Source organism: Ochotona princeps, chromosome 16, assembly GCF_030435755.1.
Source record: "Ochotona princeps isolate mOchPri1 chromosome 16, mOchPri1.hap1, whole genome shotgun sequence".
NCBI lineage: Eukaryota > Metazoa > Chordata > Mammalia > Lagomorpha > Ochotonidae > Ochotona > Ochotona princeps.
The window spans coordinates 43297832-43314802 of record NC_080847.1 but is presented as its reverse complement, the minus strand read 5'-3'; the positions used below and the strand labels follow the sequence as shown (position 1 = coordinate 43314802).

General features: G+C 41.6%; 1 protein-coding gene across 1 annotated transcript in view; it reads right to left on the bottom strand.

Moving 5' to 3' along the window:
• URI1 (URI1 prefoldin like chaperone) overlaps positions 1 to 16971 on the bottom strand; it is an 80203-nt gene that overhangs the window by 47269 nt on the left and 15963 nt on the right. Inside the window, exon 2 of the mRNA XM_058674049.1 lies at positions 6334 to 6368. Coding sequence (XP_058530032.1) covers positions 6334 to 6368 — 35 coding nt within the window. The remainder of the gene's footprint in view (positions 1 to 6333; positions 6369 to 16971) is intronic.

Sequence of the window (16971 nt, the reverse complement as noted above, 5' to 3'; positions counted from 1 at the left end):
TGACCAACACGGCACAGCTCACAGCTTGCATTCCTGACACTACTGTACAAAGGACACTGCATGAAAGAATATACAGAGGGGGCGCTCGGCCAGTAGCCAGAGCTAGGCAGACTGTAAACCCACCTGCCAGTCACCAATGACTGCATCCAGAGCACTGAGACCAGGCAACACGCGGAGGACACGGCTGAGCCCAGCACACCCACAGACACGTACATAGAAGACCAGACAACACGCGGAGGACACGGCTGAGCCCAGCACACCCAGACATGTACATAGAAGACCAGACAACACGCGGAGGACACGGCTGAGCCCAGCACACCCACAGACACGTACATAGAAGACCAGACAACACGCGGAGGACACGGCTGAGCCCAGCACACCCACAGACACGTACATAGAAGACCAGACAACACACGGAGGACACGGCTGAGCCCAGCACACCCACAGACACGTACATAGAAGACCAGACAACACACGGAGGACACGGCTGAGCCCAGCACATCCACAGACACGTACATACAAGTGGTTGTCGTTTTAAGCTACTATGCTCTATAGTGATTTTACTAATGAGCAATATTGATTCAGCTTCACTTCAAAAAAGTGGCAATGGGGGTTGATGGTAGGATAAGGACATTGAAGTGAAACTTTAGATAAAACCAAAGCTGAAATGATTGAAGCTGGCTGCTAGGTATGTGAGAATCGAGTATGTTACTGCGGATTCTTGCATCTGAAACTCTTATGAAAAGGTGATTTTAGGAACCTGTATCATGGCACAGCATGCCCATATCCTGTAGGAGCTCCCAGCTGCTCCACTCCTAATCCCGCTCCCCATTAATGTGCCTGGGAAAGTAGGAGAGGGTGGCCCAAGTGTTTGGAGCCTTGTCATCCATTTGGGCTACCTGGAAGAAGTTCTTGGCTTCTGGTTTCAGCTTGGCCCAGCCCAGGCTGTTGTAGTCATTTGGGGAGTGAACCAGCAGATAAAAGATACTGTTAATTTTTTCTTCTATAACTGCCTTTCAAATAAACAGCTATTTTTAAAAGCTATTTTACAATATTAACGTAAAGTTGTAACAACAGTAACCTAAGCAGCCAACTTCCCATTATAAAAGATAATGGCACAAATACAAAACTTTGGGTTTTTCTTTTTAATTTTTTTTTTGCCTTCACCAATCCAACAGTAAAATTTTCAAACAATGAAAACAAATAAAAATTAAAAAATTTTTTTTTCAAACAACGGGCCCAGCACGGTGGCCTAGCAGCTAAAGTCCTCGTCTTGAAAGGACCAGGATCCCATATGGGCTCCTGTTCTAATCCCAGCAGCTCCACTTCCCAACCACATCGCTGCTTGTGGCCTGGGAAAGCAGTCAAGGATGGCCCAAAGCCTTGGGACCCTGCACCTGAGAGACCTGGAAGAGCTCCTGGCTCCTGGCTCCTGGCTCCGGATCGGCACAGCACTGGCCGTTGCGGTCACTTGGGGAGTGAATCATCGGACAGAAGCTCTTTCTCTCTGTCTCTCCTCATATATATATATATATATATATATATATATATATATATATATATATATATCTGACTTTGCAATAAAAATAAATTAAATTTTTTTTTCAAACAACATATATACGCTACTATCAACCCAAGGGGGTCAGGCTCAGTGTTCTACAGACATCACCTCGTTCACGCTCCACTACAACAGCCTGATGACAAGAAAACTGAAACCTTCAATGTAATTGTCAAGGTTATAAAACAATTCAAATCTAGGTCTTTGACTCCAAATCCCATGATCCTAATAAAAAAGATCAGAAACTAAAATTCACAGAGCTTGACATGTCATCTGCAATATCCACATCCCACATCCGAGTGCCCAGTTCAATTCCTTCCCTGGGAGGCAGTCCTGGGTTCCCTGACAGTCCCAGCAGAAACCCAGACGCAATGCCAGGCTCCCGCCTCCAGCCTGCCCCAACACCAACTGCCACGGTCATGTGGACAGTGAACCAGCAGACTGACTATTGTGGTCTCCAGCGCTCTACCTTTCAAATTAACTGAAAATATGTAATTGTTTCAAAATTACAATCAACAAACAGAATAATCAGGTGCCAGAAGACCACACAGTGGGAGGCATACTCACATTTTACTGAAAAAAAAAATTGTAGATTTTATAATGCTTTATTTCCTAAATAAAAAGAATTATAAATGGAAAAATGTATTCTGAAAGAGTTTGCTGTCCTAACTAAATTGAAAATTACTATTAGCTTTACAACACTGTTGCTCACATTTCTTCATGTTATTCATCTTATTAACCAAATAAACATGGGCCCGGCGGCGTGGCCTAGCGGCTAAAGTCCTCGCCTTGAACGCCCCGGGATCCCATATGGGCGCCGGTTCTAATCCCGGCAGCTCCACTTCCCATCCAGCTCCCTGCTTGTGGCCTGGGAAAGCAGCCGAGGACGGCCCAAAGCCTTGGTTCCCTGCACCCGCATGGGAGACCCGGAAGAGGTTCCTGGTTCCCAGCTTCGGATCGGCACAGCACCGGCCGTTGCAGTCACTTGGGGAGTGAATCATCGGACAGAAGATCTTCCTCTCTGTCTCTCCTCCTCTCTTTATATCTGGCTTTGTAATAAAAATAAATAAATCTTAAAAAAATAAGATAAACACTAAAAATGTTAATAACCAAATCAATATTATAAATGTCTTGGTTCACCAAATTTCTGGGATTTGAATTAATTCTGTAAAAGAGATTTTTCTGGGCAATTAGAGGTTCCAGACATTTTCAGGTTCCCTCACCCCATTTTTGTTTTTGTTTTAAGATTTATGGAGAGAGAGAGAAAAATCTTTCAAATTTCACTGGTTCACTCTCCAAATAGCCACAACAGTCAGAGTTGAACTGATCCAAAGCCAGCAGCTTCTGAAGAGGCCCCAAAGCCGGTGCAGGGTCCCAAGGCTTTGAGCCATCCTCGACTGCTTTCCCAGATCACACAAGCAGGGAGCTGGACAGGAAGTGGAGCAGCCGGGATTAGAACCAGTGCCCACAGGAGATGGTAGCAGCTGCAAGGAGAGGATTCAGCTAACTGAGCTGTCACGCTGGGTCCTGGCCCTATTTTTTCTGCACATGTTTTCCTTCTTGTCCTACATTTAAAAAATAAATTCAGATTATTCCTGAAGCCCATATTACACATCACTTGTCCCTTGTCCCTTAAAGAATCTGTTTAAAATACACAAATAATCATAAACATCACTATTGTAAAAATGTATAAAATCCTATAATTTACTTACCATTATATTAATATGTATCCATTAAAAAAGTTTAACTACATGAATTATATTTCAGGCTAGGCTAACACTAAGGGTTAAGGAAGAATGGAAGGAGCCAGCGCAGTTGCCCAGCAGCTGAAGTCCTTGCTTTGTACATGCCGGGATCCCATATGGGCGCCGGTTCTAATCCCGGCAGCTCCACTTCCCATCCAGCTCCCTGCTTGTGGCCTGGGAAAGCAGTCAAGCACAGCCCAAAGCCTTGGGACCCTGCACCTGCATGGGGAACCCAGAAGAAGCTCCTGGCTTCAGATCAGCTTTGCGCCAGCCGTTGCGGGCGCTTGCGGAGTGAATCAATGAGCAGAAGATCTTCCTCTGTCTCTCCTCCTCTCTGTATTTCAGACTCTCTAATAAAAACAAAAAGAATCGGGAGGGAAGAAAAAGAGAGAGGAAGGGAGAAAGAGAGGGGCCAACACAATGGCTCAACTCATTAATCCTCCACCAACAAGCTCCAGCATGTATGTCGGCACTGGTTTGTGTCCCGGCTGCTCCACTTCCATCCAGCTCCCTGCTTGTGGCCTGGGGAAGCAGCAGAGGACAGCCCAAATGTGGGGACCCTGCACCCACAAGGGAGACCCTGAAGAGGCTCCAGGCTTCAGATCAGCTCAGCTCCAGCCGTTATGGCCCTTTGCGGGAGGGAACCAGCAGATAGAAGATCTTTCTTTCTCTGTCTCTCCTCTCTATAAACCTTTCTAAAAATAAATAAATAAATCTTTAAAAAATAAAGAAACAAGAATTAAAAACACAGCATGTTTATAAAAGTAGTATGCGAGACATCTTTCAAACCAGCTCCAGTCTTTGAACTCCCTCTGCATTGGCTTAATATCTCTGCAAACTGTGCAAAATTCTTGTCATTGCTCTGTTTAGCACCTGGATCATGTATTAATTTCTCCATCACAAAGTCTCTCCATTCTGCACAGCACAACACTGGCATGTGGTAGGAACTCAATCATTGTTGGCAGAATTAAGAGAATGTAAAAATATCACAAGAATTCCACGATCCTCCCAAACAGCAATTTCCTGTCTTTCAGAGGCATGAAGACATTTTTGTTTCAATTTCTGAATATATAAATTGATGAGTTCACTGGCCATGTAAATGCTAGCAGTATCATCATACCACATATAGATCTTCATTTAAACGCAAACAGAGAGTCTGTTTCCTAAGCTATACTCAGAAATGACTCAGAGGAAAAAAGCAAATTTCAACTGGCAAAAAAAATTCAAATTTTTCATGTACAAAAATGGCCCAATATTACTTTAAGATACATGTAGGCAAATATGCTAAGCTTCTGTAGTATAGAGGGTTTTAGAAAACTGTGAAATCCTCGTCTCCTGAAGTAACGTCATATTTATATCACTGCTCACACTCACATACACTACGGTATTTGTAAACTGAAACATCACATATTAAATAATATTTGGTCTTTGTCTATTCAAAAATTTACAGAGTGTCTATTTTGTGCCAAACACAGCAGGAGAGGTTGTGAATAAAAGGGTGAAAACAAGTCCCTTCTCCTTCAGAATTCTCCAACAGGGAAGCCTGTTATCCACACACAGTTATCCACACACGTGTGTCAAGTGCTATCTATTCTGAACGGATACAACCTTTCTAATTTCCTGAACTCCTCACCAAAACCAACAGAGAAGTCCACATTAACAAAACATCCCCTGGGAGTTTTTTGTAAAATAGACCACTTTGGCCAAATCTGTAGGGGAAAAACATTCTTTGGCCAAGGACTTGCATCTCAAGTTTCCACATGAACTGAATCTATAATGCAAAAGCAAATGGCCTGTCATGGAAATGCTGACAGACATACACCACCAGTGTCTACAACTACAACACTGCATTTATTGAAAACTAATGCCGTCCTGAATTTTTACTTATAAAGTGAATATTATTAGTTTAGATTACTTTCTCAAGCCAATACTCAAAATTCAATAAGCGCATGTATACAGGTTGCACTTTCAATCTTTTCCACTGCTTGCAGCCTTATGTGCATTTAAACAAAAAAAAATTGATAGACACTAACTATAAATTATTTCCTTTGGAAATTTTTCAGGCATGAAGAAAAAGCCTCTTAAAATAAATTTAAAATATTATGTGCTTGGTGGTGTATAACTGAAGTTTTACTCTCCCCACTGAAGGGGCAGTTGCCATGATTTTGCAATAACCCTGCAGACAATAATCAAGCCAGTTCCTGTTGTTCTGTTAGCAAACTCTCTGTAAACACAGCATGGATATACTATAACTCGTCATCTGCAAGATCAACAGCTATACCTTATGACAACTCATAATATTAACATTTTATTCACCATCAAATCGAGCAGTTTTCGCAGCAGCAATAAGAAACTGTTATTTACGAAGCATTGTCCTATTAGCTACGGATTAGCACATTAAAACAGATATTCTTTCTTCCTTCCAAAAAAGTATAGCACATAAATAAAGCTGTGAAACATAGGAAATCCACCAAACATTTTTTTCAAACTTGAGGAAAAAATAACTGTGCCACATTCCCATCATTATTTTAAAATAACTAACTCTATTTTCCACTACAAATGTAAGAAATATTCATACAGCTTTCTATCAAACACATATATTTAAGATATATAGAGAGAAATATATATATCCTAGAAATATATAGAAATACACGGTTTAAAATAGAGAAATATATATATTTTCTGCTACAAATATAAGAAACATTCAAACATCTTTCAACCAGCTGGTCGGAAAATGTCTGTCTTCACTTCATCATGATATTAATGTCATCCTAACTTAAAATAGAAAAAGAAAAGAGAGGAAAAAAAGGATATCAGAATAAATACCAAATGGTAACACAACTTCAGGAAATCTGGGAACATGTAACTCTGAGAAGGGTGAATCAGTATGAAGACATTCAAAATGGAGGTTACTGAAGAATTCTATTCCTGGTCAAACACACACCAAGAAAACAGGATATACATTATTTAAATACAACTAGGTGATCTCATCAGTATTTCAGAAGTGTAATAAAGCCATTTTTCACTCACCAATGCTGGATTTTCTCCTGGCAGTTAGTGACCACCTGTCATGAAAACAGATAACTACTCATGAAAAAAAACAGGGCTAGGCACAGAGCTACAAAATCAGTGTATCAAAGAACTCCAACAGTGGCTTTACGGATGGAATAGCCTCTCAGTGCACATTTTTATTTGTCACATGCACAGCGATGTGAATGGGAGTTCTGAGCAGCCCACTTTATCATAACCCTCTAACGCGAGCTGATAACCACAGAACAAATGACAGCTTTCCAATTCATACTTGGGTACAAAACCCGCTTCATAACTATTAGGTGACATGTGATATAAGATAACTAGTATTTTGTACAATTTACAAACCTGTTTTCAATGTTACATATTTTATAGAATACACAAATGTTATGAGTAACAAAAATCAATGGTACATACAAGTTTCATTGGCTTTTAAAAATGACAGTAGTGAAAATATTTTATTTTCTCAGTATATCTCCAAATGTTTTCACTTGTAATTTTTATTCTGATGCATTAAAAACTAGTTCAGTGATATTTTCCTACAACATTCTCTGGTATAAAGAGATGCTCTGAACAGCTTTTATTTTTCCTAGTGAGTTATGATAAAATTTTAAGCCCTTCATACTTTCAACTAAAACAACAGAATTAAACACAAAAGTTACTTGCTTTCTTAAGGGTATTTTCATGGGTCCTCAAAATGCCACAAAACAAGTACCACTAATCAGTAAGAAATACAATTTTAGTAACACTGCATTTGAATGCTAATTTTTAAATTAACATTATTTTCAAGGATTACTAGTTACCTACTTTAAGTCACCCATTAATAAAAAATTTAAATAGTAACCTAGAATATTCTAGCACCGTTTTAGAGACAGAGAAATTAAGATAAAAAAAACAAAATGTTTAATGCAACATCATATGAAAAAGAAGTACGATGTGGCTGGGAACACACTGATTCTTGACTTCACTGCTTCAATGGACAGTACTGCCTTTTGTGTATATGAATGCTTCACCAAAAAAAAAGAAAGCACACAAGATTTTTTTAGACCTGTCAGTGAATTCTTCTCTTATCACATTTAATTCCTGAAATCAATGTCCTCTCTTTTGGGATGTTTGAAATACTAGATAGCAATCTTGTATCAAAATACATGTTATAATCAGCTCTGCAAGCATACTACACATTAACTCGGCATAACAAGTCCATTCTCGAATGAAGATCTCTCGGTAAGTATCAATCACACAGCAACACTTAATAACAGTGGTAATACATAATAAAGCACTGACTTTACATCTGGAAGAGCCAAGCTCAACTACATCAATCCATTCCTCTGTTTCTGATCTGGCAGTAATTATGAAATAGACAAATATAATTAAATGTAAATTGAAAAAGAAAAATATCTTCCTGAAATTCTTTTTCTAAAGGTCCTATTTAACAACACCATTAAAAGATGAGACCCAAAAACAGTCAGGATGTTTTCCAACCCCAACGCATGTGTTTCCAAGCATGAAGTGAGCCAAAAGCACAAAAAGAAAAACCCTGCAAACCATAAGAGCAGAATGTTCATTAACCTCTACATGATAATCCTTTCGTAGCTGCATATTAACTAGTTACATATTCATAATCATTTACATTATTTAAAGGACCTTCGATGGAATTTTCTAGGCTATATCCATTAGTGACGGTGTTAAAGGTTATGGAAGATAGTCTACTTAATGCTTCCAGGAAGCCCTTTTAATTAGTAAATATGTAAATTTGGCACACATGCTTTTTATGTATAAAGCCCAAGTCACGGGTATGAAGGCGTGTGGCCCTGCCGGCACCCCCGACGAGCTGCCCTCCACTTTGCTCTAGCAATCCTTTCGCTACTCCCAGCCCCTTGTTCTTCCTAAAACACTCTCCCCAGCAGCAGAGAGTCATGGATAAAGAAACAGCAAAACAGCCACTTCATAATACACAAAGTACAATATAATATATTGCCACACATTTTAAGTGTTTAGAATCAGACATACTATCCAGATGGAGACCAGAGAAGCAATTTGAAAATCAGGAATAAAAAGAAAGGTTAAAAAAAAGCAGATATGAAAGCACGCAGAACAGCCTTCTGACAACATGCCTACGTTATCTGCGTTTATATAATGTACTGTCCACCTGCTTCAAAGACGCCGGGGCCCAAACAGCTGCACCTGCATCAGCACATTTCATTTTCTTCTCTTTTACAACAAGTTATTCAAAGAAAAATTTAATAAATCTCTAAAAATTAATAAATTCATTAAGCCAGCAAGTTCAATTTTTGAAGGATAAAATCATACAACTCAAATTAAATGTATCTGAGTATTTTTTAAAAACTTATTTTTTTGAAGTTCCAAAGATTTTTCTTTTTTTTTTTCCTGAAAGGGGACTCAAATTAATTGTCTTTATTATTAAACAGATGGAGTCATAGTTGGGTCTTATAAGCAACTCTGGAAAAACAAATCAAAAATGTTTTTTTTTCCTACAAATACACAAAAGTTGAACAGCTATGGACAAACAATACTACTTGTTAATGTCATTGCTTTTAAGCAAACCTACCAAAATATGCAAACAGTACTCCTGAAGAAAAAAAATTCATATAGTTCTTAAGAAAACCTATGGCTACTAGATTTCAACTGTTAAACAATCTAGTAAATTTTTAATACAATATCCAATAATAATCAAGAATTTACAAATAAAATATGCACTTATGCAGTAATATAACAATAAACTGTGAGCTGATTTCACCACTTTTTAAGATACAGTCTATCATTAATTTTAACCAACAATCCAGCAACTATAAAAATCATACAGCATGTCTCTCTGTAACTCACAACTGTTCTTAGCCTAAGAGTTCACACGATGAAATCAAACCAGAAATACTGAAATGAGGTAGGTTTTAACCTCATTATAAAGAAAGAAAACCTGGGGGCCCGGCGGCGTGGCCTAGCAACTAAAGTCCTCACCTTGAACACGCCAGGATCCCATATGGGCGCCGGTTCTAATCCCGGCAGCTCCACCTCCCATCCAGCTCCCTGCTTGTGGCCTGGGAAAGCAGTCGAGGACGGCCCAATGCATTGGGACCCTGCACCCACGTGGGAGACCCAGGAAGAGGTTCCTGGATCCTGGCTTTGGATCAGCGCACCACCGGCTGTTGCGCTCACTTGGGGAGTGAATCATCGGACAGAAGATCTTCCTCTCTGTCTCTCCTCCTTTCTGTATATCTGACTTTGTAATAAAATAAATAAATCTTAAAAAAAAAAACAAAGAAAAAAGAAAATCTGTGCTCAGAGATACAGTAACAGATCCAGTAGCATTCACCTTTCCAAGAACACCTAGATTAGATTAGTTAGATCAATCTGAAGACCTAGCTAATCCCAAAGCCCGGACTTCCCTCTATTGGACTCCCTATGCCCATCACTCAACATGCCAAGTACGAGAAGCAAAGCAACTGGTCAATACATCTACAACCTTTCTGTCTTTAAACACTGAGTACTGGGCCCGGCAGCGTGGCCTAGTGGCTAAAGTCCTTGCCTTGAACGCGCTGGGATCCCATATGGGCGCTGGTTCTAATCTCAGCAGCTCCACTTCCCATCCAGCTCCCTGCTTGTGGCCTGGGAAAGCAGTCGAGGACGGCCCAAAGCCTTGGGACCCTGCACCTGTGTGGGAGACCGGAGGAGGTTCCTGGTTCCCAGCTTCAGATCGGCACAGTACCGGCCGTTGCGGTCACTTGGGGAGTGAATCATCGGACGGAAGATCTTCCTCTCTGTCTCTCCTCTTTGCTGTATATCTGACTCTGCAATAAAAACAAATAAATCTTAAAAAAAAAAAAAAAAAAAAACCACTGACTATTGACTACTGCTATTTCTCTTCACTTCCACTTCTCTTCTCATGTTCCAATAATGTCAGAAAAACAAATAAGCTTAAATTCAACAATTCAAAATGGAGGCCTTCATTTCCTCCAGCACCTCGTTATAGATCAAACACCTAAGTATAAACAAATTTCACAAGAGTCATCTAGCACAGGAATGTTTAAGGTGTATGTAGGGCAGGGAGATGATGGATTAATTCCATAATTACTATCATATCTCATAGCTTTTTAAAAGATATATTTAGACAGACAGCAGTCTTCAAACTACAATATAAGATGCAGGCATGGCGAACAGCAACTTAACCCACTGAGTCACAATGCCAGTTCCTGTAACACCTAGGAGAACTAATTCCTCTAAATCAGTGTCCAGCTAATAAACACACTGCTACAAGGTGTTAAATTAATATTCAATAGGGGCCAACGTGATGACTCCTTTACCTTCAAGCTCTGGGATCCCTTATGGATATCAGCTGGTGTCTCGGCCTGCTCCAATTCCCATCCAGCTTCCTGCTGAGGGCCTAGGAAAGCAGTGAAGGATGACCAAAGCCTTGGGACCGTGCATCCATGTAAGAAACCAGCAAGAACCTCCTGGCTCCTAGCTTTGGATCGGCTGAGCTCCAGCCACTGCATACATTTGAGCAGTGAACTAGCAGATGAAAGATCTTTCTTTTTGTCTCTTCTTTCTGTAAATCTACCTTTCCTTAATAAAAATTAATTTCAAAAAATTAATATTTGATAAATTCAAGATTGGCAAGTTATATGGAATAAAGGGAATAATAATGCCTTTGCTGTTTTCCCACAGGAATTTCTTTTTTAAAGTTATTCTGTAAACGAATGAACAATTTCACCTGCAGTAAGATCTGCAATACTATTTGTCTGATTTATTCTGGTAACAGACCACAAGAGGGCATCAACCTATGTGTTTTTCAAGCTCGACAAAGTGTCACATTAAAACTAAACAGAAACAGAAAGCCTTGAGAAAGCTTGCATATTAATCTGTGATACTTCTCTGCAAATATTACTCCTTACTTCTAAAACTTTTCTCATTGTTGTGTAATCTCAAACTCTTCCTAAATTAATGTGCAGATTAATAGTCTGGGGGCACTGTACTAACTAGAACTATCAAATTTATATGGCTTACTTCTGCTAGAATGTAATTCCAAGACACAGTTTATAATTTTGGTTTTTAAAGCTGCTGAATTAAAGAGGTAAGAACCCAGAGGTCAGGACTGAAGCCGAAGGATGTCGTCTGTCTCTCAGGACACACTGCTCACCAACTAAAGAAACACCTGGCATTGCCACGGTGCACAACAGCATGCTTCCAGAAAGTGAGGGGAAAACACAACCTTTTCAGCAAACCCTGTGCAAACAGCCGCCAACAGGGGGGATACTGCAACTAGCAACAATAAGACGCCGTTAAATGAGTATAACTACATTGAAACCACCAGAAAAGAAAACCACTGCAATATTCAATCATTTACACTTTAAATATACTGAAAAGGTAAGCTGATACTAAAAGCTAAGTCCAATTAAAATGACTCACCTTCTTTTAAGAAATATATATATAATTTATTTGAAAAGCAGAGGTAGAGATGGATCTTCCACTCAGTGTCCATTCCCTAAAGGCTACACGGCTAGGACTCGGCCAGGTCAGAGCCAGGCCCTGGGACTTTCCACTCAGCGGTCCACTCCCTGAGGGCTGGGAGCCAGGGCCTGGGAGCTGCTCTTTGGTCTCCCATGTGGAGGCAGGGGCCCAAACACTTGGGCCATCTTCCACTGCTTTTCCCAGGTTCTCCGCGGGACTCTTGATGGTAAGCAGAGTATCAAGGCCTAGAAGCAGTGCCCATGTGAGATGCCGGCACCATCAGCTGCAGCTCTACCACACCGGGCCCTGGACTGCCTAAACCCTTACATCTTATTTAAAATTTTAGCTAGGACAGCATAAAAATGATCATTTTAATCATTACTTGTGCATTTTAGTTTTCTCCAGCATGGGCTCCACGACGTTCCCTCTCACTATTCCAACCGGGTGTTTTCTTACACAACACTAGCCTGCATCTAATGTATATCTCATTCCTTGTTGATTCAAACCAAAATTTTCTTTTTTTCATTATCTGTATTACTCATACTCCCAAGCATTCTAATTAAATAGTTTTTTAAAAACAGATTTTTATTGGAAAGGCAGATTTACAGAGAGAAGAAGCTTCAAAGATCTTTCATCTGGGATAGTTCACAAATTTCACAACAGCTGGAGCTGAGCTGAGCTGATCCAAAGCCAGGGGCCAGGAGCCTCTTCCTGGTCTCCCACACAGTACAGGGTCCCAAGGCTTTGGGCCATCCTCCACTGCTTTCCCAGGCCATAAGCAGGAAGCTAGATGGGGAGTAGAGCAGCGGGATACAAACCGGTACCAATAAAGGGATACTGGTGCTTGCAGGCAGAGGACTGGCCAATTGAGCCATTGCACTGGCCCCTCTACATTAAAATTGGTAACATATACGTTTAGCGACGTTCCTGAGACTATCTGAACGAAATGTACACGTGATTCTGCTTAAAATGGATGAAACCTCTGTGAGGCAAGGGCATGTCTACTCAACTCCCCGACACGCACCTGCCACGCAGAGCGCGCAGCACATCCCTGAACACACTCCACAGTCACCTCCCCAGGTATCTCAGGACATCCCTCCTGGTTCAGGATTTTATACTTTAGTAGATAACACAGCCCACATACACTACAGAACACTCCCTGTTATAAAAGACATTTGCAATGAAACATGAATATTCAAATCTAAATGCCCTGTTCAAATCATCTCCGGTTAATTTTGAACACATGAATATGCCACAAACCTAGAAATAATTTTACTTTCAAGTGCTTTTCGTGCCTCTGATTTGCAGGTAAGAGATCATGACCTGTATGTTTGCATCAGAAGTATCTGCCTGAGCAGCCTGCATCCCACCTACTGATTTCACTAGAAACCATTTCATCTCCACCCACACCCCTCCCTCCTAAACCCTGCAGAGTCCCATTTCGGCATCTGTAACCACCGCAAGGGGAGCAGACACCTGCCACACTCTGGGCAAACCTCACTTACTCTGGACCTGAAGAGAGACTGCGGTGACTGGAGAGTCTGGTTTTGAAAGGGGGATCCCAATGGAATCTATACAAACTACCAAGTCATACAAGACAGCTGGCATAGAGTAACAGAATAAATGTGTAAGAACCAAAAAATGCACACAAAAACAAAGTCCTTTAGATTTTTTCTTTTAAAAAAGCCTTTGAGTCCGGCACAATGGCTGGACTCAAAAGAGCTGAATTGTCCTCTTGCAAGCACCAGGACTCCATGTGAGCAGTGGTTCAAGCCCCAGCTGTTCTGTTTCCCATCAGCTCCCCGTTTATGGCCTGGGAAAGCAGCAGAGGATGGCCCAAGGCCTGGGATCCTGCACCCAAGTGGAAGACCTGGAAGAAGCTCCTGGCTCCTGGCTTTGGATCAGCTCAGCTCTGGCCATTACGGCCACTTGGGGAATGAATCAGCAGATGGAAGGTCTTTGTCTCTGTCTCTCCTTCTTTCTGTAAATCTGCCTTTCCAATTTAAAAAAAAAAAAATCAAAAACAAATTACTGCCCTGAAGTTCTTCCTGATTTGTTATGAAGAATTTCTTTCCAATCTCTATGGCTTAGTTTCTTTAAAACACCTGAATGAGGCAATAATGTGCCTCTAAAGAGCTGACTGGAAATACGTAATTCATTAAAAAGTAACCACAAATGTTAGAAAATCATGAGGAAAATACCCTCACTAATATAAAAGACCAATTGACAACCTTTGAAATGTCACCTCACACTTCTAAAAGAGCAAACTTCCATGTCAAAGGAACTACCACCACCTCTGGAAATGTAGTTAATATTAAATCACTGCTCCTTAACAACGCATCTTTAAGTTCTACCACCAACCAGAAAAGCCAGGTGAGTAGGTGAGAGTTGCCAAAACAAAGCAACTCAGACAGAAGATTCAGAGAGGGCAAAACTATGATGAGAGCTGAGAATCTACCTCTGCTCTTCTCCTGAGGCAGTTCTGGGCACAGCCAGAGGCTCATGGCCATGCTGGGCCCTGGGCAGAGAGCTCCAGCTGCGAGATGCAAACGAGCAGAGGACGGGCAGTCAGAACAGACCACAGTGATGGGGCAGAAGATGCCTGACGTACCCAGCTGGATTGCCTCGCCTGACATTTGTCAAAACCAGAAGCTATAAATGCCAAAAAGCTCAATCAAAATTCAGAAAAGCAGACCTCAGGATGAAACAATTGTGGCACAACAGGTAAAACCACCACCCACAACCCACAGCGTACTGCCAGGAATCTCCTGCCCGTGTGCATTATGAGGGCAGCAAGTACTCCCTCCAAGTGCCTGGGTACCAGCCTGCCATGTGGAAGGTCTACAGGGAGCTCTGCACTCTGATTTCAGCCTGGCCTGACCCTGGCTGCTGAAGGCATTTGAGGACTGAACCAGCAGCTGGAAGAGTGACTTACTGGCTCACCTTCCCCCTCAGCCCCACAAATAAAACTGGAAAAAAAGGGGGGGCTGGCATGGTAGCCTAGAGGCTGAAATCCTCAACTTGCTTGCACCAGGATCCGATATGGGTGGCAAGTTCGTATTCTGGCGGCTCCACTCCCCTTCCAGCTCCCTGCTTGTGGCCTGGGAAAGCAGTCATGGGCGACCCAAAGCCTTGGGACCCTGCACCCACATGGGAGAGCTGCAAGAAGCTCCTGGCTCCTGGCTTTGGATAGGCTTAACTCCAACCATTGCTGCCACTTGGGGAGTGAAACAACAGACAGAAGATCTTTCTCTCTGTATCTCTTATCTGTATAACTGCCATTCCAATAAAAATAAATAAATCTTACAAAAAAAAAAAAAAGGAAGGTGGGAGGACCTTCAATGAAAGAATAAAGGACACAAGGATGTCCTGGTAAACTAAGAGTAATACAGCTCTCAGGTCAAAGTCTTGAAGGAAATGCCTTCACTAATGCAACCACCCATCCTTCACTCCACTGGGCACGCTCCCCAGCTGCTCTGACCAGCACTCCTCACAGAAAAAAGGAAGAGACCACTCGGGGGGACTACCGATGCCAGCTACAGAATCAGAAACTAACAGGACAGCAAGAAACAGGATCACATGAACAAGCAAGAGGAACAAAGAGTATAAAACAGGGAAAAACAGAACCAAGCACACGTGTAATCTAGATAATGGAATTAAACAAGGACATTAAAATAACAATGAGCTACAGGATACGGTCAATGTAAGAAAAGATGACAAATTTCACCAGAAATCTACATTAAAATGATTTCAATAGAAAATCAACATCTATAGAATCTAAAATTAACTCAAATGGTGTTAAAAAGGCGATTAAACACAGCAGAACTCAGAGTTATTTTAACCTGATGACAGATGAAGAAGAAATATCCAAATCGATGCCCACAAAGAAAAGATCTATAAGAGACCTGAAAACTACAGCTGTGGATCCCGGAAGGAAGTGGAAAGGAGAGCTGTGTCTGAGAATTAGGTTCTGGGATTTCTGAAAACGAAAGGAAGGTTACCAACCAACAGATTCAAGAAATGTGAAGGACCCAAATCAAGAAAACCACAAAGTAAATTACATCAGAACGCGCAGCATCAACATCGTAACAAGGATGAAAAGCAAAGAGAAAGGATGTGTCAGTGTAGCTGGAGGACAGGCAGGAAGCACCTGCCTTCCCAGGAGCCAAGTCCAGCAGCAGGCACGGAGGGCTGCCAGTTAAGGCTGTGCTGGCAATGGCAGCATCCCACATCCCAGCTGCTCTGCTTCTGATCTAGCTCCCTGCTAGCCCACAGCGGGAGAGCAGTACGCATCACCCAAGTAGACACCACAGCAGACTGCCACGTTCCGGGCTTCTGCCTGGGTCAGCCCCAGCCATCTGGGAAGTAAACCAGCAAACGGAAGATATCAATCTCATTCTCGCTCTCTCCATCTCACTGGACCTTTCCAATAAAGCAATAAATGTTATTTAAACAAAAATAAATCTGGGGCTGCTATTGCGGCATATCCGGTAGAGCCCCCACCTACAAAGCTAGCATTCAATAAGGACTCTGCTTAGAGCTGACCCACTTCCAATCCAGGTCCCTGCCAATGTGCCTGAGAAAGCAGCAGAGGATGGCCTAGTGCTCCGGCCTCTGCGCCCGTGTGCAGACCCAGAGGAAGCTGGCCAGCTCCGGGAGTTGGGGCCACTTGGGAAGTGAACCAGCAGACTGATCCATCTCTCTTTCAAATAAACAAATAAAAATAAATTTTTAAAAAACACAAACAACTCATACAATAAATGAATCCAACATGAAAGGAAAAGTGAAGAAGGAGGGAGGGAGGGAAGAAAATGCAGCACAACATAAACTTGAGCACCTGCAGAATGACGGGGCAGACATCTGCTAACGGCGCATCTGGGCGGCAGCCGCAGAAGCCTCCAAGTGCCTACTTTCCCACCCAGGTGGGAGAACTGAGTTCCTGACTCCTGGCTCTAGATTGTTCCAGAGCCCCGGCTACTGGAGGCATTTAGAGAGCAATCAGTGGATGAAAATTCTTTCTTTCATTCTCTACCTTTAATTAAACAAAACTAAACATTTTAAAAAATGCTTCCTGGGATAAATAAATAAGTAAGTAAATAAACAAAATGCTTCCTGGATTTTTCAGAGTAATGCAAAAGGCAACTTTTTAGGTAAAAAAATGTATAGACATAC